The sequence below is a fragment of the Anas platyrhynchos genome, chromosome 7, assembly GCF_047663525.1.
Source record: "Anas platyrhynchos isolate ZD024472 breed Pekin duck chromosome 7, IASCAAS_PekinDuck_T2T, whole genome shotgun sequence".
Classification (NCBI taxonomy): Eukaryota; Metazoa; Chordata; class Aves; order Anseriformes; family Anatidae; genus Anas; species Anas platyrhynchos.
The window spans coordinates 32,073,554-32,097,215 of NC_092593.1; the positions used below are offsets into that span (position 1 = coordinate 32,073,554).

Below are 23,662 nucleotides of genomic sequence, written 5' to 3' on the forward strand. Positions count from 1 at the left end.
TTTAATCTATAGACTGAATTATGTCTTTATTGATTTAAATCCCTAAAGGAGAATGGAAAAAAAAAATGGAAACACCTCCCTCTTAAAAACAAACAAACAGGAAAAAAAGAGGCATTTTCAAACCACAAGAATGAAGTTATGTTTTCTTTGCCTGCGCAGTTATGTGCGGGTAATGTCTGGATGTAGAGAAATGTTGTTCCTTTACTGGAGTAAAATAAGAATAATAAATAAAACTTTGAGAAATGAAGAAATCCTTACCACCAAACAAAACGGTCTCTGAAAAAAGGCCATGAGCCACTCGTCAGCTCTGCTGCTGGAAAGAGACAGCAGAACACGTCGCAATAAAAATTAACACGCAGCTCTAAAAGGCTGTGGTCAAACACTGCTTAATGTAACACTGAGAGCAGCATAAAAAGATGCTAATGCTTTATTTTTATGATCTAAATTGTTGCCCGGAGTTAATCAAAGTTAACCCAGCTCCACTTTAAACTGATTATGTGGCCAGTTAATTTAAGGTGACCATATTTTCACAATCAAATATCAAGACACTTGTATGATGACATGGGAAAAAAAAAAAAAAAAAAAAAAAAAAAAAAAAAGTACAAAACCCTGTTTTTTAAATGTTTTCCTCCTATATAGCATTTTGGCCTCCATCACAGCTGTATCCAAGCCTTTGCCCCTCTCACTGCAGTGTTGCAGAATTCTCAGCACAGTTGACAGGGGAGAAGAAATATCATCAGCTTTATTTTCTAGGTGAAGAGCTAAGGGATGAACGAGGATGTTCACCCACTGGAAGTGTAATTTAGCCAGCTGATATCTCCAGCCTCCCCGTGTAGTCACTGGGGAAAGAAATGCTTCTCTAGAGAGTGACTACAGGCAGGAGTCTATTTTTTGTTCTTGGAGTTGCAAGCTGGATGCATCAGTCTTTTTCCATGGACTCCAGAAGCAGCCTGGGAATACAAGGCCAAACGAGGTGCCTGTAGCTGTGTGCCCCTTGGAAATGGAGGGGGAGATGAAAATCTTTCTCCAGAGCAAGGAGCTGATGTTGAGTCCCCCACACTGAGGTTTACGTTCAGTCTCCAGGCTGTGCGTCACCTCCGAGATGACATGGTGTCTGTCAGCCCCTGGCTCAGCTGTGCCTCTTCGGGAGGTGGAGAGCTGGGCGGTTTTGTTTTCTTGGACAATTTTACGCTCTGACTTCATTACTCATGAGACTGACGACATACTGTTTCTGCAGTGATCAGCAGACTGGTCTGGATGGAAGCTTTTCAGCCCTGGTGTTTAACGCAGATGCCGTCCTGTGCTGAGTGGCACTGGTATAAGGTGAAGGCACAGGGGGGCTGATCCCTGCCTGTCCCCTGCTGTGCATGCTGAAGGTGTTGTAGTTTTTGCAAAGGTGGCAAGTGAAGAGCGAAATGAATAACCAGGACATCCCTTGTGTGTTTTGAAGTAAGGCTGTGGGACGCTGATGGAAATCATGCAACCATCCAGGTAGAAAATCGGCTGTTTAACTTCCAGGCAGGTCGGCCAGCACCTGCAGGGTAAAGTGAGATGTGAACTTAAAAGATGCCAGTTACTTCCCTCATGCACAGCATCACTCCAGCAAAGGAGGAGTGGGATGCTCAACAGCCACAGCTGAGCAGAAGCATGCACAATCTGTTTGAGCATCTACCTTCACAGCAGCCTGTCTGAAAGCTCATACCCAAAGTTGCTCGGTGTTGGAAGTTGGAGGCACTAACAGCTCCTAAGGGCCATGACCAGCCTTGGCTGGGGCCTCCACCCACACGCCTGCCACCAGGCCAGGAGCACCTTCAGCTTGTTCTTCGCTTGGGCTCTGCTGGTCTCCAGCCTGGCCCCAGCTGTGGACCTTGTGGATAAGAACTTGCAGATTGACTTTCTGGCTTGGCACCAGACCTGCCTCACCCCTGCAGGCCTTCTCAGAGACCAGGGCTCTTGGTTAAACTTGACCAACTCCCCTTTTCCCTTCCTGCGGGTTGTGGGGTGGGCCCTGGCTGATGGGGTTCCTGCCTGGGGTTTCCCTCCTGGCCCCTCAGGAGCCACTGGCTCATGCTGAACTCTGGCAAGTAGTCCAAGACATCTGTCCTGGAGAAGTCCCTTCAAACCCAACTGGGAACTTAGGGCCATTTGAGATTCATGTGAATTCTGCCACAGAGAAACAGGAGGACTACATGTACTTTCCTGACAGATTTTCAGATGCTGTAAAGCCATAAGTCCAGTCATTTGTCCCTGAATGTTCCCTGGTACTTTGCAATGCCAAACATAACAGAGACCTGGGATTTGTACTAAATTTCAGCTTGAGAAGCAATTGCCCATCTGCCCTCAGCCGCCAGTAATTTGAATAGATCCAGCATACTTTTGTATCAGCTGCTTAATGAATGTCATACTGCTGTGCTGTTCTCTGCTCAATACTGGGTGTACCTAGTTCTGTTGGTACTGAGATTTCCAGTCAAAAGCAAAACACACTTTGACTTTTAATTTTGGTGAAATATTAAGCGGGATGCTTGGTCGCGCATAAATCCTCACTGTGTTTGGTGCTGTACAAAGAAATGATCCCTTGCTCAAGGATTCTCTGCTGGTAGCTTGAGTCATAATTAAATGTTAGGACACAAGAATTGTCCCACCTACCTGGTAAGTGATGTATCCGTATACATTTATACCTCTATAATAAAAGAGAAAACCTGTATACTTTTACTGTTGATAGTAAAATGTAAAATATTATACTATTATCCAAGCAACTTGGATATTGTTAACAGCTACTGGATATAAGTAACAAGTTAACTTGGATATAAGTATCAAGCACTCTGACTATGTGGTGGGGAGGAGAGGGAATCTTGATTTCTTTTGGTTTATCTGCACTTATAGCTGTTCGCTTTGTAGAAGGAAGCAGTATTTGTTGTGAAAATTGTCTCACACGGAGCACGCTGAATTCAGGTGGAGAGTACAGAGCAGGAGCTGGTGCCTTCTAAGAATAAAATACTGTGTCTCCGTGAATAAGGCTCCAACAGTAAAGATAAGAGAAGAAAATACAGCAACCATGTGATATATTAGCGGAATGTTTTACAAAGTCCCCCACAAAGCATCCGCTGCTCTTGAAAAGCCTAACCAGCCCAAGTGAGAAACTATTCACAAATTTAGTATTCAGATTACATACTCTGTCTTTTCAACTGCTCTCTGTACAATGAATGCCTGTACAACTACAGTAACAGACACAGATCTACAGTTTCTGTGGCCTTTGAGCTATTATGAGTATTGTGCTTCTCCATAAATTACATCTGCATGTCCTGAAAATACCAACTGTTTTAATAGGAATTAATCTATAGGCTTTTATCTTGGTGAAATACAAGGGGTGCAGTATGTTGAGTCCCTTTTAAAATTAATAGGGTATGGCCTGAAAATATTCAAGGATGTTCATTATTTTCTTTATAGGTCTCTTTATTGGTGCGTATAAGCATAAAACAGTGCCTTATTGTAGTAAAGAGGAGGAGATGGAATAATGAATAGTTTAGTGCTTATATGGTTTTAGATTGCCCAACACAGTTAAGTAAAGAACGGTCTACATTTGTCCTCTTCAAAGTATATTGGGATTTGGTCCAGCCTGTCTTCAAAGTGCCCCTTCTGTGGGCAGAGAAGAGAGGATTCAGTCCAAAGGCAAGAAAGCTGATCCGGGGGTCTGCAGCTTTGTGGTGTTCATAGGCAACAGTGTAAGATACGCCTTTTAAAATTTTGCTAACTCTAAATAAACCTGGAGTGAGCTTCGGGTGTGATAAGCTGTTCTTTAGGTGAATACCTAACACAAGGTTTTTGGGAGCTAAGTCCTAGAAGACTTTGAGCTTTATAAAAAGGCCCATGAAAAAGGAGAATTAGATAATTTAAGCCAGAATTTACATAAAAGCCTGTTTGTTTTGAGTAATAATTAACACATAAATGCACGCGCGCACACACAAGAGTTAAATGCATGTAAAGTTAAATACTTTGCCAAAAACAGGCTAAGCCCATCACTGGCCTATCAAAGCATGTTACTGATGAGCAATAAGGAATTAATTTCTCCTCCCAGCATCCCCATGAGATGGGGGGAATAATGTTCTCATTGCATTATTCACTGCATTTTAGAAACAGAGAACTGAGATGCAGAGGAATAATGACCTGGCTGAAATTACACAGAGGACCTCTGCCCACGGTCAGATGTGAATGCTGTTCTCCTGATCCCTCAACCATCACTTAGTCCTCAAGATCATCACAGCTACTCCAGCAAGTGTAATTTGGAGGCAGGAGTGTGTGGTCGATGTAAATCGCTGGAGCTCTCGCTGCAGCCCGAGCTGAGGCAGAGCTCAATTTTGCAATGAAAAAAAGTGATTCGCCCCCACGCCTGTGTTGCTGTAGTGAAGATGCTGTCATCTCTGCAGTCCTTGGAGTTAACATATTGATTTTTAACGGTGAACTCCTTCACTTTATTGCCTGTCCCCTGCTTTTCCTTTGGTCACTCTTGCTTGCTTTCACAGCTTCATTTGGTTTTGAGAGCTTACGGAGCAGCAGGATTAAAACCAGAAATAATTACTGTAGAGGATGGGTCTGGCTTTTCCCATCAGCTTCCACGACTCAAGCCGGTTCCAGCAGCTTTGGGAGAAGAGCTGTTAGTTATTAAATTATTACCTGTAAGGAGAGCCAGCTGGAAGCTTTCAGCTTTCAACATTTTGATGAAAAGCATCATAAAAATCCCAACAACAAAACTTCTAGCATTTCAGCGACACTTCTTGCATTTATTCCCACTTTTCAGTGTCCTGTAGAAGCTATCAAAGTCTTCAGAGCACTGTTGAGACCTGTACCTCAGGAATTTTGACCCCCAAAAAGGAAAAAAAAAATGCCAAGACCAAAGTGTTTGCCGTTGAGTGACTTCATTTGGACAGCTTTTGGGAAGTCACCTTCCATCTGGAGGAGAATGTCCACAAGGGGAGTTATTCCGGCAGAGCTGTTATGGTATAATTACACAGCTATAGCTATGCCAGTCTATTTTCTGATGTAGGCAAGCCAAGTCTAGTTGTTGAAACGTAGGCGTGGGAAACAAGAAGTCTGCTTTCTAGGCTCAGCTCTGAGTACAGCTCTTTGTGGCCTTGGGCCAGTCCCCTAACCTTTCTGCCTCCTTCCTATGCAAAATGAGAAGAGTTAAATTAACCCACTTCACAGATGTGGCGTAATGACTAATTGGCTAAAATTTGTAGCGCTGTGGAGAGAGCTATTAACTTCACTCTTTTTGGCTCGCTGAATAATTTAATGTATTTTTGAAAGTGGAGTTAGTCTCCCTCTCTCAGGATAGGGTGGCTCTGTCACTGCAGAGCAGGATGTCATTCGATACGAAGTGGCCAAGCTAATAAGGGAGGGTTTATAGTGCCTCTTGCAATGGGATCTCAGCATTACACCTGCACATAGCTGGAGTAGGAGTTGAGGATGTAGGTAAGATTTTGTTTGAACGCAAGACTTGGAGATACCTACAGCCTTGCCATGCTCATAAATATGCCATAAATACACAGAGAATATGGCTCTTTAGTGGTGGAGGTACTCCAGTCAGGAAATGTTTGAAACTCTGGCAAAATGCGTGGTATTCCCCTTTGGTGACCAGCGTAGGTGAAGGATAACTCCCTGTCAGCTCCCGTTGGGTGTAATGGTGGAGTGTACGTGCAACCTAAAGTCTGATGCTTCCTAATGCTTGTGCACTTGACTTTCCAAATTTAAGTGGCTTTAATATTTGTGTATGTAACGCATGAGACGCAACCAGAGTGCTTGAGCGTTAACCCAGGTGCTTTCTGGCACCCCACACTCGCCCGCATCCCTCCCTTCAGCTTCGATGTCGAGGGGCGACCCTGTGGCACTGGACCGAGAATTTATGAAGGCGGTGGGGTGCCTGTGGTGACATGATGAAGGTAGAGGGGTTCCTGTTGTAACGTGATGAAGGCAGTGGGGTGTCTGTTGTGATGTGATGAAGGCAGTGGGGTGCCTGTGGTGATACGGTGAAGGCAGTGGGGTGCCTGTGGTGACATGACGAAGGCAGTGGGGTGTCTGTGGTGACACGATGAAGGCAGTGGGGTGCCTGTGCCCCAAGTGTTCACCACCACACCTCCGCCTGGGCCCTCCATGATGCCCGGCATGTCACTTGCGACTCGGTGTCCTCAGTGGGGGCGTGAGGTGGTGTCTTTGGGGTGGCTGCTGGGGGAAACGCTTTATTTCTGACTGAAAACCGCTTGGAAACGCATTTATTTCAGCAGGGCTCCGAAGGGAAACACTTGAAAGAGGGTTAAAGCCAGAAGTGCTGAATCATGACTCCGACGACAACCCACCCACCATCCCCTCCCTCACGACGACGGCTGAGGAGAGGGAAGGGGGGGGGGGGGGGCGCGCCCCGCTTGCCGCCGCGCTGCCCTGAGGGGGCGGCGCGCGTGCGCGTGTGCGCGCCTCCGCGGCTCCTCGTCCCCTAATCGATTGCCGAGCGCGCTGAGCGGCCATGCCGGCGCGGGCACGCGCGCGGGTCCCCCCCCTCCCCGCCTTTCCCTCACCCTCTCCCCTCACGCTGCGCGCCCCCGGCCGGGCTGCGTGTGAGCGTGTCAGGGCGCGCGTGAGGCGGGAGGGGGGGGGGGGGGAAGCGCGGCGGCGGTGCCGGCCGGCGGCGGATCGGTTTCTCGGGGTTTGACCAGGCGGTCCCGGGCTAACCCCCGGCTCGCTCGCCGAAGATGGAGGCGGCAGCGCCCGGCGGCTCGCCCCTAGCTACGGCGCCGCTGCCTCAGTTTCCATAGCCGGCCGCCGTGCCCCGCACAAACACCCGCACACACACACAAGGGGGATGGAAGGGACTCGCTGAGGTAAAGCCGCGCCTGCCTTCTCCTCCTCCTCCTCCTCCTCCTCCTCCATTCCTCTTTTTTTTTTTTTTTTGCCCCCCTTTTTCACCTCCCCCCCCCCCTCCTCCTCCTCCCCCTGCCCAGGGGGTCCCCCAAGTGCCGGTCGCTGAGGGGGCGACTTGTTGCTGTGTGTGTGTGTGTGTGTGTCCCCGAAAATAAATAAAATACGACGGTGAAGCAGAGGAGCGGTGGCCGTTCCCCGGCCACAACTGCCATTTCCCTCCGCCACCTGCCTTGAGGAGCCCTCAGGGGAGGGGGGGGCGATAAATAAAATCCCCCCGGCAGGACTTGGGTTACTTTGACAGGTCGTGCTGAGGGCTGCCAGAGGCAGGGATGAGGACCTGTGGTGGATTTTTTTTTTTTTTTTTGGTGCTTTTATTTTATTTTATTTTATTTTTTTAAAAACGCTCCGGGGAAGTTGGCCTGGGCTCGCAGGGCGGGGTGCGGGCGCTGAGGCGCTGAACCCCCCCCCCTCCCAAAAAATAATAAATAAATAAATCCCCAACCCCTCAAACCTTCCCCAAAGCCTCCCCAGGTCCCCCCCTCGCCTCCCGTTGCCGTGCCGATCGGGAAGGAACCGGTGGATCAAGTTTTTCTCTCTCTCTCCCTCCTGGTTAATCGCATTGCTGTAGCACCGGCTGACCTCCCTCCCTCTCCCCTCCCTCCCTCTCTCTCTCCCCTTCCCTCCCTCTCCCCTTCCTTCCCTCCCTCTCCCTTTTTGTTCTTCATCTTCCCTCAAACTATGTGCCATTCCTGAGCGCCTGTCCCCGCCGCCTCACCCCGGGCTGCCCGGCTCCGCATGCCCCACCTGTAAGTGCCGGGGGCGGCTTTCTCCCCCCCCCCCTTTCCTTATTTTTTAAACTTTCCCCATCTCGCTGTGTCCTCAGCACACCCAAAAACTCTCTCTCCGTCTCTTCCCCCTCTCCCCTCCCCTTCATTCGTCGTGCAAAGGAGAGCTTAGCAGCCGGGATTTGCCATCGCAGCCTAAAAATGGTGACCGAACTTTTTTTCCCTCTCCCCCCCCCCTTCCCCTTCTCCTCCTCCTCCTCCTCCTCCCCGCTTGGAGAAATAAAAAATAAAAGCCAAACCGTGTTTTAATTTTGGTTACGGATGTTTCTGTGTTTCTTTTTTGCCTTCCTTTCTCTTCCTCCTCCCTTCCTCCCATTTCTTTCCTTCCACTTCATTGGCTGGGATGATCTTTCCCTGTTGCTTCTGATGTTTCTTTCTTTTTCTCAGTGTGTGCCTGCCTACCTGGACTAGGGGGAAGATAAGGTAATTTTGAAGGGCTTTGAGGAAGCGGCTTACCTGTTTTGGAAACTTTTTGGAGATTTTTTTTTTTTTTTAAGTCATGTGAAAAATCAGTAACCGAAGAGAGTTTGGTAGCAGCCGGGCAGGTTGAAATTTAAGTGTTATGTGCTGAATGCCTTGGGAATTTGATCTGCTTTATACCAAGGAAGAACAGAGAGAAAAGTATTTATTTATTGGGGGAGAGGCGGGGGGGTCGGGGAGGGAGGAAAGCGGGTTAAGGGAGGGGGAGGGAAGTGGTTTTGGAGACAAGAAGTGAAGCTGCCTGTTTTCCAGTAAGTAATGGAGAAATTCCAGGAGCCAGGGCTAAATATACTTGGCGATCAATACAGAAATGGCTCATTGTGAATAATTTAGCTGCCTGGTGCAGTGAGAGTTTTGAAACTAAAGGCAAAAAAGAGGCCATGGAGGGAGAGAGGAAATAAAATTCTCCTCTGGTCATGTCAGTTTCTTAACTTTTCCACTTAAAAGAACATAGTTATGATTATTGATCTCTCTCTCTCTCTCTTTCTTTCTTTTTCTCAATATATATCAAATGATAGCTAGGGGGTGTCATTCTATACAGTTACTTGGGTTTCTGGAAAGTAATAGCTTGTTCTGTGTCAGCAAAGTGCTTCCAGAAACTTTAAGATTGCTTCATGCCAAAAAATGCATGGTCTGGGAGCATCCAGTGTGACGTTCAGCCCCGTGCTGGGGCAGATCAGTAAGGTTAGAAGGAGCAGGTGCGTGTACAGGTGTGTGCGCTGGTGTGAGGGTGGTGGTGTGAGACAAAGGCTCGTGAGGACCCTCTCGAGGGGGCATGGGCACAGGAGGCTTTATTTCGTTCAGAACAGGATGGAGTCTCCCGGAGTACGTGTGAAAAGAGCAATTGTTAAGAGTAGCAATCTCCTCCAAGTCTGTTCTGGCTGTGAGAGCTGATAATTGATAAAGAATTGCAATCCTGTCTTGGACAAAACAAGTGGAAAGTCTGGGGAGGGAAAATTCAAATCAGGTAAAAAGGAGAGTGGGGGACAGCTCTTGGTCAGACCAAGAAGATCCCAGCACAGGCTGCCCAGGGGACAGCTGGATTTCTCTGCTCAGATAATTTGCAGTAAGAGTTCAGTGATTCGCAGATGAGCACATGCACTACACTTGTGTGTTTCTCTAGGCAATGGTTGCAACAGCAGTAAAATGGGTAACTACTTAGGGCTTTAAGTAAGTTTAATCATTTAATGGTTGATACTGACAGGCGTCTTTGAGGGTGTACTTTTCTGCCTTGCAGCACTGCACTTTGACTATGGAAGCAGAGGCTGCTGATGGATATATAACATGTAAGTAGTCATTTTATTTGATTATTCTGAATTACTTTCCTTTTCCCACTATCTTTTTGTCATGCAGACACCTGAAACTTTAGCTTGCTTCTGTATGGGCTTTGCTTTGAGATGCCGCTGAATTAATGGCATTTAAACATAAACTTGGTGTATGGCTGAGAAATGTGTGGGTATGGGCTCATGGGTGAGTACCTCGCAATTTAAATATTTGCTGAGGATGAATGAACTTTACAAAAGAGAGAGAGAGAGCTCATTTTCAGAAATTCACATTGCAGCCAGAAACTTTTAATGCCTTTCACTGTGCATTTCTCTTGTTTTCTGTGTCAGGGCAAAGCGTCTTTGAGTGCGTTGTTTAACTGTCAGTTAGCTGGAGCCTCTGAAGGGAAAGTCTGTCCTGTAAAGTAATATTTCAGCCCATTCCTGCCCCGTCCTGATTCTCAGTGTTTGCAAACAGAGAAGCAGTCCTCGCTTCTGTTGAGGCGAAGCAGCTGGGGCAGGAATTTTCATAAGAGACTGGTGACAGTAGGTTTGAGGGGGGTTCTTAAAATCAGTCAGTCAAATATTTACTTGTGGCCACTGAGAACCCAGTTCGCACAGGCTTTGGAAGGCTCCCCTCGTAGAGGGAGGACGGGCAGGGGCACAGCGAGGCATAGCTCTTAATCAGGGGGTCTCTTTGCGGGACAGCGGGATGGAAACTCATGGGTGACTTGTTTTGTGAAAGCAGGTGACAATGAGCTTTCACCCGAAAGGGAGCACTCCAACATGGCTATTGACCTCACCTCCAGTACACCCAATGGGCAGCATACCTCACCAAGTCACATGGCAAGCAGTAAGTCTCTTTTAAACGTGTTTCTCTTGAGCAGCGTGTTTGGGTTAGTCCGGGTCCTCGGCTTGCTTTCTGTGTCTTAACTGCCGCTCTAGGCTTTGCTAATAAAAGAAGAGGACGGGGTAGATTTTTTTTTTTTCTTGTTCATGCTGGTGTCTCATCTAAACATGAACGGGATTACTAGTCTGAGCTATCCCAAGGTGGCATTTGAGAGCTGGTCCTTACCTGTTCCAGGTAGGAAAACGCTAGGCTTGACGTGTGCTGGCTTTGTTTCATCAGGGTTTGAAATCCAAATGTAAATTGTTGCTGTTATTATTTTTTACTATTTACTGTGCTTCCAGAAACAGCTTGAAGTAGTTTTATTTGAAAACAAACACGCTCTATTTACAAAAAGGCTTTACTCTGGCAAAAGTATAAAGTTAAAATGTCTGGGTTTGACGGCAGGTTGTGTTTTACTGTTCCATATAGAAGCTTCAGCATCCTATTCATTACCGTAGCTTTGCCTTGGCGAGTCCAGGGATGGCTGGGATAATTGGAAATTTATGGCACTCAGTAGCTGACTCGCTAACAAACTGAGAGGATTTTGTTTTAGAGTGTCGAGGAAGAAACTGAGAAAATGCGAAGAGATTTAGGAGCCTTCTGTGAGTGTCAAGTGCTCATAATACTTTCATAATTATTTTTCATGCTGTAGTACTGAGGCGAATAAATGTAGTTTATATATGTTTCGTAAACTAGCCTGCTTTCTTCTTGTGTTTGCTTGTTTTACTTCTGGTAACAATTCTGCACTGAGATACTTACCTTAGAGTACCCCAGTACTTGTATTCAAAAATAATGTGGTGTGCTTTGCTTACAGTATACTTTCAGAAGGTTCCTCTCTATAGCATGTGATACTGATTTTCTTTTTAGTCTGCGTGCTATAGATACGTATTTATCTTTTTAAACTGCCTGTATAATACCCCATCAAAGCATGCAAAAGAAAGAGAGCGCACTTAGAGTTGCTTGCTTTAAAATACAGTGCATTGCCTTCAAAGTCTTTCTTACTGAGAAAAAGATGTTCCTTTCCTTTAAGAATTTCTTTTTTCCTCCTGCAAATTATGAGTAAAACGCAGTTTTTATGAGCCTTTAAAACTGAGGGTTATAATGAAGACCTACCAATTATATACATGTTGCTAGAGAATATGATTGCTAATACTCTGGACTGAACTTTATATGACAAGCTATCATAATTCAGCATCTTTAGACAATTCCAATCCTGCTGCACTGGGATTCTGATATATTTTATTATGTTGTAAAAGTTTTACTACTCACTTTCTTCATTTTCTTTGTTTCCTTTTTATTAATGGGAAGGCTTCATTGGAAGGGGGAAAAAAAAGCTCCCTGTTTTAAATCTTCTTTATAATCTAGACTAAAAAACAGAGTCAAATTAGGGAATAAAAAGATCTAGGATGAAGTCATGCAAAAATACTCTAACGCATTCAATATTTTCATGTTCATTGTGTTAACGTTTTCAATGATTTTTAAGCATCGTTACTTCATGCAACACACATGCGTTTACAGCCTTGGTGAATATCTTTTTTTTTAATGTGTTTTGTGGTATCTCGCAGGTGTCTCAATTGCCTTCGTCGCTGCTGCTTTTTGTTAAGTACATGCTGCTGTTGGAAAATGATGGGCTCTGCCTGGGGTTCTTAAGCCATGCAAAACAAGAGCATCTTAAATTTGTTGTCACTTAGCTGTTCTTTGCAGGCATGGGAATGTTTTGGGGAGAGGCAGTTTCTGTGTTAAACATGGAAGGTATCGATTAGAGGTTGTTGGCTTTTGTGGCAGCTGTTAAGGTGGTTCACTTAAGGGTTTGGGGCAAATCTTGAATCTAGCGTGCACAGACTAACTCACCAGGCTGTGCTTCAGGAAGCCTTTTTAGAGAGAGGAGAGTAAGGAGGAAAGGCAATTCGTAAAACTAAGTATGACTTCAGTTACTGCTACAGGAACGAGCCGTCGTCCATCCTGCTGTGGTGCTGCAAAGGAGGCCCGTGAAGCAGCGATGGGATGTGAGGGGAGGAAATGGCTGTGCTCTACGCAGTGCCCCTTAATTTCTAGCGGAGCCACTGCCCTGCTGTCAGCCTCCCATTCTTGGCAAGCCCAGGGCACGCTGGCCAACTGCGTAGGGTTTGCTGCTGGAGGAGGTGGTATGAAGATGGGGCTCCAAAGGCTTTGCTCCCGGTTCTGTTGCCAGCTGTCCCCAGAAGGTGGATGGCCCTGTCTCGCCGAGCGCTCGGGATATGCACCTGCAGGGCAGAGCTCGGAGTTCTGACCTTTGTTCTCGCGTTCCATTGACTCGCTTTGAACCACAGCTCTTAATTTAGCTTTAATTTGTGTCTGCCTCAAACAGAGACAAAACCATAAGAAGCAAATTTCTTGGATCTGTACCGAAACAATTGAGCAGTGCTCTCCCAGCAACAGTAAAATTATGTGCTAGGTAAAGAGTTTTCTATGCTCATTAGCCCCTGGCAATTCCATGTTAGTAGGAGTTCTGGCTGGGCTACTGATGTTTTCAGGTTCTATTCCAAAAGGTTTCGGGTTAAATATTTTGGCTCGCTGTGGAGAGTTGTCTGCTGCATCCTTTAACCTATTATCATTTTCAAGTATCTAGACTGCATGTATAGGTTATGGATGGGGCCGACACTCAATTTTCCTTGTGAATGAGGTGATCCTGAAAGATAAATCACAGCAAATCGCCTGTCATAGCTAACTAATGATCTTACATATACCTTACGGTATGCATCTGCCTTTAGCAGAACGTTGTATGCATGTTGGCAGATGCTCTGTTCTAAAATACTTTATTGTAGTTTTATGTAAGCAAAGATTTAAAATATGTGTAAATAGTCAAACTGAATAGGTTGATGGATCATCTCGCTTTCTTGTATAGCAAAAGACAAATTAGTGCTATACCTGCCGATTACAGATGATGTATTCACATAGCCCCGAATCTGGAAGTAAAGATTTTCTTCGGACCTTCTGTAGGAATACTCCTTCAAACAGTGATGTGAGGAGCTGGGTGCCAAAGGGCTGCTCAACTAACTCTGCGTTGAGTGCTGAGGAGCTCCCTGGGTGCCCTTAAGCTGCCCGCTGGACCCCACAAAGCCCGAGGGAGTCAGGCTTGTTGCCTCTGCTTGGTGTTGAACTGAGCTGCAAGCCATCAGGAACCTCAGAGTAGGAACTGGTATGCTAATTTAAAGGCTGATGGGGGGTCTCTAAAAAAAGAGGCTTTTATAAGGAGGTGTCTGGAAATCGTTTATTTAATACCACACCAAGTTCTTACTACAGTTATTACCTTTTTCCCCCCTGTAGGTTAAAATGGGCTCAGGGGGTCCCGTGTAGAAGCCTCAAGGCTCTGTTATTGGATACTTCACTTGGTGACTGCTTGTGTAGGGCAAAGGCTGTTCCTCGTAAGACCACTTGCTTGGTGTGCTATGGAAAGTAACAGCAGCTAGTCGTATCTGACAGTCAGGGACTGAGGAAATTTCCTCTTAAACTAGAGACTTTACAGTGGGCGTCCTAGATAACTTTCTTATCTCTGCTTTCATAGACAATAGGAGCCCTTAAACAAAATGGAGGCAGAACAATCATAAATATCAAACCCAACATCTGATGGTTGGAACTGATTAAAATTGTGGTACGCTTTCAAGATGTGTTTATAATAGCTTAGAAGCGTTACTAAGTTATGAGGTATAATTTATAAAGAAAATAGCGTTGTTGGCTGACTCAGTTACCGAACGTAACGAGGCGATTCCATTTTCTGCGTGGTGGGGAATGATCGCGCTATCTGACAAGAGCGCTGATGGGACAGTCACGTTAAGCGTGAGTGGTTCCTCTATCAGTATTCGCGGCCAGAAGCTGTTGTAGGGAGCTCAGGCAAGGTCTCATGATGAAGCAGCAAGTGCTGGATTCCCAGCAGTCAGGGTGGACTGTGGTGGACTCTCAGTTGCTTTTTATTTTTTTTTTTTTTTGTAGCTTCAAAACCCCACGTCTTTCTTGACTACTTTCGGTTTTCCACTGTGAACGGTCATACAAGCCCTGTTTTGTCACACTTGTGTTGCCCCGAGCAAAATATTTCATGTGCCACCGCTGTATCAGCACCACATCTGTATGGATAAAGAAACATAACTACAGAGGCCGCCTTTTGGGATGAAACCGGGAAAAATTAGAGGTTGCTTTATGCATCAGCTATGCGGCAAGCAAGCCTTGCCATCGCCAGCACTACTGCCCAGGCAAGTGAGGCTGGACCTCGTGCTAGGATTCCTTTTGGCTCAACAAGTGTTTTTTCTGTGCGTGAGGTGGCTGAGCCTCTGCAGGAGGATTTTCCTTGGGGCTGGTGCCTGGGGTGTCGGGGCCGGGCTGCAGGGGGAGGAATCGAGTTGGTGCTTTGAGGCAGTCGCTCCCCTGACACAGGCACCGCTGCGTGAAGGATTCTGGCAGCCCGACTGTCGCGCTCTCAACTGGGGATTTGGGTCTCCAGTTCTTCCAAATACATGCAAAGTGTGAAACGCTGCATATGGTGCTAAAAACTCGGGCTGGATTACCTCATGGTGCTGAGGAATCTCTTTCCTCGGAGGCCTTTTTAAGGAGCAGGGTAGGCAACATCTGCTGGTCTGGGCTGTCAGTGCAGGGAGGTGGGCTTCTGACTCTCTCGACACATCCTCCAGACCTTTGTGTCTGCCTTGCCAACCTTGGCAGGGTGACGTTCAGAGAGGTCAGCTGGGGAATTCCACAGTGGTGCCTAAATTCAGATGCACCTGTGGCTTCTCAGGTTGAAGGGTGGCAAAGACATGCTACACCAAGGCAAGCTTAGACATGAGAAGAGCTCGATAAAAGTGCGGCAGGGAATGGGAAGAAGTGAGCTGCGTTGACGCTTACAGGAGCATTGACTTTACTTCAGTCTTGTAACCTCAGACTCCCTGAGAATTGCTTGGGGGAATAATATTTATGAAAGCTTTAGCCAATTACCTTTCTTGAAGTTTAATGGGAGGGGGTAAGGTGAGGATGGGGCTTTAAATATTTGTCCACATATAAGAAACTGAAGCTCTCCAAAGTTGTGTTGAACCCATTTAAATTTAAAAAAAAAAAAAAAAGAAAAAGTACCAGGAAATGAAACGTTTGCTGGGATGCTGTCTGGGCTGTAGTTTCATTCACATCAGCTTAGATCCTTCACAGGGGTATGGTTAAAATCTTGACAAAGGTTCTGCGCTACAAGCCCTGCGTGTAGGCAAACAGCAAGGAGCTGCTGAAACTTCTTTGTATTTCTCGTCTCTTCTGTCAGTGCGTCTCTGGCATTCCCGACGGGATCAGATACTTGGCTGTAAAAACATTCCTCCCTCTCGGTGAGTGTTATAATGAGGGTGGAGTGAACTGATCAGTTAATCTCATTAAATAGGTTTTTATTCATTCTGATGGAACTCTCTTGAGAGGTCATCTGCCAGGGCTTTGTTGCAGCACACACCTTTCTGAGGGAGCTTCTGTTATTCTCTGGGACTGTCAGGTTCGGTTAACTTTCCTCGGTACACACCCTGTTACAACACTCGCTCCTCTGGGTAGCTTCGTAGTCAGCATGTTTTCAATATCTGCTTCTGGAATTTCAGTTCCTTTTCAGACATGCCAACGAAAAGAGCAGTCCTCTTCCTTGAAGCACGGCGCTTTGACAGCGGCTGAGTGACTTGATACCCGCTACGGAGCGCTCCGTCCCTCCCATCCCCAAATCTGGGGGAAGGTGCAGCTCCTGTTGAAATCAGTGGGTATTTTCTCTTAGGGAAATTGGATCAAGGCATCTTTTCCCATTCCTGCGGGCTGTTGGCACTGTCTCCTTCATGAACTAAATGCTGTTTGCTGGGCTAGGCTTTTCAGGTGGCAGCGCAGCTGCCTGTGTTGTCCTTACACATCGCTGAGGGTGAGCAGAGCTTGTCCTCCTACTGCAGAGAGGGAATTTGGAAGGAGTGGTGTTTATCCAGGCGGGAATGATGTACCCCTCCTCTTCATTTTCCTCGGTGAATTGTGGCGAAGGGAACTTGTTGCAGGGGGGCTGCCTTGAGGCAGCTCCGGGAAAGACTTGAGAGCGCGCAGCACGCCTGTAGGGACGAGGCCAGTCGCCAGCCTGTGGCACTGAGCCTGTGCCATGGCGTGTTGTCCCTCGCCCAGAGCTGTGCCGTGCTGGCAGCCCGCTGCTCAGCCCAAGGGAGGGGAGCACAGCCAGGGCTGTCAGTGAGGAGCAGCGAGGCTTGGCGGGCACGGCTCAGGGCTAGGGGATGGGGGGCCTGGTTTTTCTCCCAACTCTTGTCATCGCAGGGGACTCCTCTCGTGTTCTTGTGTGTCCTTTTTCCTGAATTGCAGAGGCCATATATCGCTCAGGGTGGAGGTTTGGATGGCACCTGTTAGACCTCATCAAAAGCAGGAATTCTGTTACAGCACCTCCTTTGAGGTGTTGATTTAAGTTTCATTTCTACAGCCTCACAATTAGGCACAGATAGCTGTACCTCAGTACCCGTGGAGCTTATTTCCTGTCCCACACAGGAGTAACTGTGATAGTCCTAAAGCCCCCTGTTCCAGTGTGCGTACATGGCAGCAGCCACAGCATTTTAACTCTTCTCATCCAGCTCAGCCTGACCAGGTCTGTGCGTGGACAGACCCCAATTACACTGCCCGGCAAAATGTGCCCTTGATCCGGAGCCAGCTCCACATTACCGGCCTCTGCTGGCACCGCCGTGTCAGCCTGTGGCTTCGGAGAGCTGCAAATCCCCCAGAGGCAGAGCGGTGCTGGCAGAAGCTCCTGCTGCGAACACGGCCCCGGCTGGCAGGGTCACCTGCGAGCGCTGTTACAGGTGGTACGCTGGAGCCTGTCGTAAAGCAGGAGACGCCGTTCCTGGAAAAGCACGGGGCTGATTCATCCCCCTCGCCTGCGTGCAGTTCACTCAGCTAAACTTCTGTGAACTGGAACCTCCTGGTTTCTAACTGGCTTTTGATTTCTCTGTACCTCTTCTTTTAGGCTCTGTACTCCAGTTTTGGGGTTTGTGTTCCATTACTCTGTAGACTCCCCCGCTATGGCCAAGCAGCGCACCACCTGTGTGCATTGCATTTGCTCTTTTAGCTCATGATTGCTCTGTCCTCTGCACATCCGGAGAGGTCCCAGAGCTCTTGGTGCCCCTGCGGTGCATGTGGGGACACCTCCTGGTGAAGCTGAAGTTGCTGGGTGGATCCCCTTGTGCCCTAGGAACAGGGCATTCGTTATCTGGAGGCAATTGGAGGTCAGTCCTAGGGTCCCACAGCTCCAGGTGTGGAGCAGGTGAAATTCAGCATCCCCCAGCTGGTGGTGAACAGAAGACAGTGGAGTTGAAGTGCATCACCTCCCCAGATGGGTAGGAATCCCTGTCCTCGGCAGGCTGCGGGTTTTGCACGAGGCACGGGCAGAGAAGCGTGATGCTCTACAGACCGTGGCTTCAGGTTACCTGGAGAAGCTGGGAAAAGACCTTTTGGTGTTTGTTTTTGTTATTTTTGTTATTGTTTTGTGGTTGTTTTTTTTTTGTTTTTTTTGTTTTTTTTTTTTTGTCCCCCTCTTTCTACTTAAGCATTGGTACCACCTGTCCTGGCCACAAGTGTAGCCGCTACAGCAGGGGAGTGAGAAGGGAAAACTTGACATCTCTCCCTTCAGTGTTACTGGGCTGGAGACAGCACTTTGAGGACTCAGCTCTGCTGTCCGAACTGCAGCTTTGTGCAGACCCGGCTGCACCTTGGTGCTGCTGGTGTCACCCTTTGTCCTGCGGGCAGATCTGAAGCAGTTCCCAAAGAAGGTAGGACGCAGTGAAGCGCAGCAGATTATCGCCCTATCTTCCTGTTCCGTCTATCACCTTTTTCTAATGAGGTTTCTTCCCACGTGAGACAGCAAGACAAGTCTGTATTTCATTGCTAGCTATGGAAGCTCTGTGGAGGGCTTACCATAGGGGTGATACATCTGCACTTAAAGCACAAACATGACAAAAACCTGAGTCTCTGAGGAGGAATATTTTAATTTTGTTTTTTATCCCCTTTGTTGTCTTCCCCTTGAACAACAATAAAAATGTTATCCTGAAGATATCTGTGCTCTGACCTTCATCAGTAGGATGGATCCTTCCTGGTTCATTGTTGGCCATGTTTCTGTTGCATTCCCTCAACTTCTGAAAAGCCCTAATTGTATCAGAAGTTGTTGCCCTGTTTTTTCTCAAGGTATGTCTGTTCCCTCAGTCCATGAAAGTTACGGGGGTGAGCAGCACAGCAAGCTGCGTGGAGAAGCCTCTGATATGCCCAAGTCCATACTAATTTTTCCTGTAATTACTTTTAGGTGTGGTGTGTGTGCGTGTGGTGAGAATTCACACCTACTGTCTCCTAGTTCCTAACTCAGCTTCCAGACATTTTGTGATTACCTCTGCAAGCAACGGTGCTCTCTTAAGTAACAGTCCAGGGGTAAAACACAAACTGAATTTTTTGTAACAGTATCTGGGCATCCTTTAAAACCTAGCAGCGTGAATTCAACACCCCCTTCTGTCCAAAGAGCAGCGAGTGCGGTGGTGTGAATTCCCTTCTTTTGAAAATGAAAGAGGTTGCTTCTTTCTGTATGAAAACAGCAAGTGTTTTTACACAGAAGAGGCAACGAAGTCTATTCATCTGAGGAAGAGTAGCTGTTCTCTTGAAGTCATGGATGATTTAAAAAGTTTCCAGGAAAGAGTCGCAGTAGAGTCAAGACCATACTCAGGTTAGCAAACCAGTTGTGTGACAAAGGGAGAAGGATCAGGCAAAAGCAGGCAACCGGGTTTGGTTTTGGTGCTTGGTGGTGGTTTGTTTTTATAATCTCTTAAACTTACATCGTGGTTTCTTAAGAAATTGACATCCTGCAGTGTGTGTTTTGCTTTGTCCAGGTAATGAGTTGAGAAGGGGAGCAAATCTTAATAGCAGTTCTGCAAATGTCTTCTAATTGTCTTTTCCTAGGTTTGGTGTTGTATTTCATGTGCAATATTGTGGTGAGGGGCCTCTCTCTCTGGAGAGTCTGCAATCATCTGGCACGTGTGCTGCGTTTCCCTAAGTGCAGAAATATTTTGAAATACACCTTTGTGCCTTATATTCATATCGTGCTTTAACCCTCATCACTTTCAGATGCAGACGTGTTCTAGACACAGCATGTAATAGTTTCATGGTTGTATCTCCTCAAATTGGGTCATCGTTACCAGGTGTTTTGACCTTGAACCAGCACAGGTGGCTCCTGGGTGAGACGAGTGCATCTCCATACAGCTGCAGTGGAACAAGCTGTGGTATCAGCTTTACTTGAAACACCCTGCTTGAAAATTTCCTCTCGCTTAAATACACAGGCCTCTCCCTCCAGCAGTGTTAGGTATTATCCTTCGGATAATCTAGTCTTTCAGAGTTTAAGGTAATATCTCCTCATTATATCATGCCTTTTCAACAATAAATCTTGCAGAGCTTCACAAAGGGTGCCAGTTTAAGAGATACAAATGGGCGAACAAAATTATAGGCTGAAGAGGTGGAGATAAATTAGAGAAATTAGTGTTAGTATGAATTCAGCTCCTATGGGTGGGAGGCAGTCAGCTTCATCATTCGTGTGTGTGTGACTTTAAAATGGCAGATTATAGGTAGCTCTGGAGTTCAGGAGAAGGATGTGCTAGCTGCCTATCAAAGGGTCAAGTACTTGAGAAATGAGTTTATTCCTGTGCCCTCTGAAATTTGTATTCTATCAGCTGCACGATATCTGTATTTCTCCAAAATTCCCACATGCTCGTATATGTATCCCAAGCCAGAGCACTCTCAGGGTGTAAATGCTGTCACCAGTCAGCTGCCCATAAATAACTAACACCAGGTAGAGGAGCTGGCAGGCAGCTGGCGAAAACAATCTGCAATGTGTCCAGCCCTGGTTTGTGACAAGCCTGTGCATGTGTGATGTGTGTGAATCCACGGTAAAAGCGCTTTTAGAGAGTCTCGGTCAAATACAATAGAGATGTATGGGCTTGAAAAACATTACAATCATGCAAGCCTTATGAAATTATGAAGCCAGAGAGGAGAGATGTGAATTCTGCCTCCGCTGAAGGAAAAGCTATTAAGCACCACCCTTTTCTAATGTCAAAGGATCTTCATGGGAAAAAGTTGCTGGAAGCCAGTCTCTGCGAAGGCTGCTGCTCGCAGAACCTACTTCTGGTGAGATGTTTGTGCAAAATCACCTCGCTGGTGGGACTGTGAGACCAGACATGAGTCAGCCCATCAGCACGTAACATGGTTTCAGGTTGCTGTCTTGCTGCTCTTGGGTTAAAGTCCTGGAAAAAAAGTATTTTGCTTTTTTTTTTTTTCTTTTTGCCTTGCACTTTCAAAGCGTCTCACTTATTTAATGTCATTAGTGCTATTGTTATTTAAATTTAGCTTGTGACTGGTAACCATTAAATATTTATGACGAGATCGATAGCAGTGAGATTTTTGCTGTAGTAAATATATATATCACATCTGTATTCAAAACCAAAGCGAACTGCAGTGCATTCCAGGAAATAATCCATAACGATGCTCTGTGGAGCACTTGCTCATCGTCACGTCGAGACGCTTTAGCTGTGTCCCAAAAGCAACCCCTTCTGCAGCAGAACCCTCTTCTGGGCCGCGTAGCCTAGCACAGCACTACCCAGTGCCTTGGGAAAGGAGTGAAAATAACATTTTCATTGAGGAACGTGAACGAGAGCTGCCATATCCCATGTTCTTTAGTGATTATATGCGGGGAGATCCCTGAATTCTGTGCCGTGTCTGCTCCGCAAGGCTTCAGCGATGGGCTGCCGTGTGCTAGGGTGTCTGCTCCGCTTTGCTGATGCTGATCCTTCTCTCCTGCTCTGCTTTCTGAAGTTCTTGACTGTTGCTTGGTTTGCTGTGGCATCTGAATGCCCTTACGAAACCAGTGGTGTAAGAGATTCCCTCCTCATACACCAAGGAATTTCTGACTGGTTTCCTGTGGTGGGGTCAGAACTCAGATTTGGGTGGAGGAAGGCTGGGCTTGCCAGCAGGAAAGTGTTTTCGAGGACATGCGGTCTGACTTCAGGCTCTCCTACTCACCTCTGGAGGGTTCTTGCAAAACTTCCCACCTGCCGGCCCATAAGGTCTGCCTAATCGCAGGGGAAGCCTGGACACATTGAGAATGTGCAGCACAAAACTTAAGCTGTAAATCAAAAATTGAAAATCTTTTTGAACCAATGCCTGGTTAAACATCGAGGACTTCAAGTGGCCTCAGAGGCAGACTAGGGTTCCTTAGGGAGAAAGGTATGAGAGGTACAGGACTCATGGGGAAGGCAAGTAGCCCATTTCTTCTCCAGCCTGGGCATCTGTGAGACCTCCTCGTGCAGCTCCAAGGGGAGTAAGTCTCAGTAGGTCAGCGAGGGGATGACCTGAATCAGTCGTCCTGGGCAGGTGTTTTGGAAGGGAGAAAGCTTTCGTGGGAGCTGGCGATGAAATGTCAATTTCTAATTACGACGGTAGTTTATAATAATAATTCTAATTATATACATAAATAGTTTAATCTAATGTAATGTGGTAACATTTGCTGAGCTTTGGCTGCTTTCAGATAGTGAAAATATGCTGGTGGTTGTTGGCTAGGGTTCAGAAGCGTTTTTCAGAATTTCATGCACTATGTGAACAACAAAATTTTGTGTGGATTAAGCAATTATTAATTCTCCCCTATTATCCTTCAGATAAAACTACAACTAACTCATTAACCCAAATTAAATGTAAATAAAGCTGATCTGTTGTTGAGGAGGCTAATTAGAACAGTAATTGTGTAATGATGATGCATTTTAATTTCAAAACGCAGCTTTGAAAGCTACCCCTTTTGGCAGCGACAGAGCAAGGTGTAAAGCAGGATGCTCGTTGCTGCCATTGTCCTATTAATTAATACAACCAGGGTTCCCTGTGCTTTCAGCCCTGCTTCTGTGCCCTGTAAAGCACTCAGAAATGTCCTAATTCTGCTGACAACGATGCTGGTGGTTCAGCCGTGCTGGGACTTGGATGGGAGGACGGCGCGGTGTGGCAGGGCTGGCGCTGCGTGTGCCTGGGTTACTGCTGTAGCAGCGCATCCCCGAGCGCAGGGAATAGGGGCCGTGCTTTGGGATTTGCTGCGGGCTTGCCATGGAGATGCATCTGGAGTTTCAGGCCAACAAAACTGAATTGTGAGTCATGTTTTAAAATGAGTGAGTAATTTTCCATGCAGTTTCATTACGGTGTCTTTTGCCCCAAGGATTATTTACCATAGGTTAACTTCCAGCAGTTTTTCACTGTTGTACGTAACCTGGAATTTTAATAAGAAAGGGATTGTTTAAAGCGGTGCTTTTATCCCGAATTGCCCGTTCCTAACGGTAAAATTAGCATCAGTAGTAATCAGCAGTTGTACCTGCTAGCCTGCACACACAGTTTGTTGGATTTTTTCATTTGTTCAAATGTATTAAATACTATTTTGAGTTGCTTTTTAGCATATAATGTGTGTTATTTTAACTATCATTTGAATCACTAAAGAAATAGACATTGGATACAGAGTACATGATTTACCTTTTCTCGTTGCTCTAATCTCTACTGATTTTTTTTATTTCTTTGCTTTAGAGTACCTTCAGTTCTGAAGGACTGATTTAATCTTAAATGTTCCCAATAATCAAATTTGAGGAAGTAAAAACACATTTTCCCTGTTTTCTTTTTAACTTTTCCTATGTAATTTTTTTCCTGTGCTTCCTGGTTCACAGGGGGGAAAAATCCTACAAGCATGTTTTAGTTGCATCACTAATATTAGAACTGAGTAATCGGGTGGCTTTGGCAGCAGTCTCGTTTATAAATTGTTGGTGAGCAGATGGCTCACCAAGTTGGCATGCCAACTCCAAACTTTCACAATCATGAGTCAAGTTTTAAATTGCAAGATTGCCTTACATGCCATGAGATTTTTTTTGTTTGTTTTAATAAATGTGATTTTCAGTGTATCTTCTCGTCTCTGAGCTGCTTTCCACTGAGGCATGGCTATTCAGCAACCTGTAGGGCTGGGAATGCCTTTTTCTTTTTTTCCCCTAATTTAGATCATTTTTATAGTTACTTGGCGCTAAGAAAAAGCAGTACCTAGCGGTCATTGAAGTGAGACTTGGCAATCCTGGTTCATGTCAGACAGATCAACTGCTATGATCATTGATAATTTTAGCAATTCCTGGTTTGTAGGAACAGTAACTCGCTAGAAATTCACTGTTGGTATCTGTAATCCTCAATATGCAAATCTGTGCCAATTTGTTTGT

General features: G+C 46.2%; 1 protein-coding gene across 25 annotated transcripts in view; it reads left to right on the forward strand.

Annotated features, from left to right (window-relative positions):
• Nucleotides 1-6,499: 6,499 nt before the first annotated feature.
• IKZF2 (IKAROS family zinc finger 2) overlaps nucleotides 6,500-23,662 on the forward strand; it is a 116,051-nt gene continuing 98,888 nt past the window's right edge. For 3 of the 25 annotated variants that reach the window (XM_072041279.1, XM_021273895.4, XM_072041285.1), the window contains exons 1-3: nucleotides 9,025-9,059; nucleotides 9,439-9,520; nucleotides 10,245-10,349. In XM_072041279.1, the coding sequence (XP_071897380.1) occupies nucleotides 9,045-9,059; nucleotides 9,439-9,520; nucleotides 10,245-10,349 (202 nt within the window). In that variant the 5' untranslated portion in view covers nucleotides 9,025-9,044. The other 22 variants (XM_005021779.6, XM_005021777.6, XM_072041284.1 and 19 more) reach the window with 20 other exon arrangements.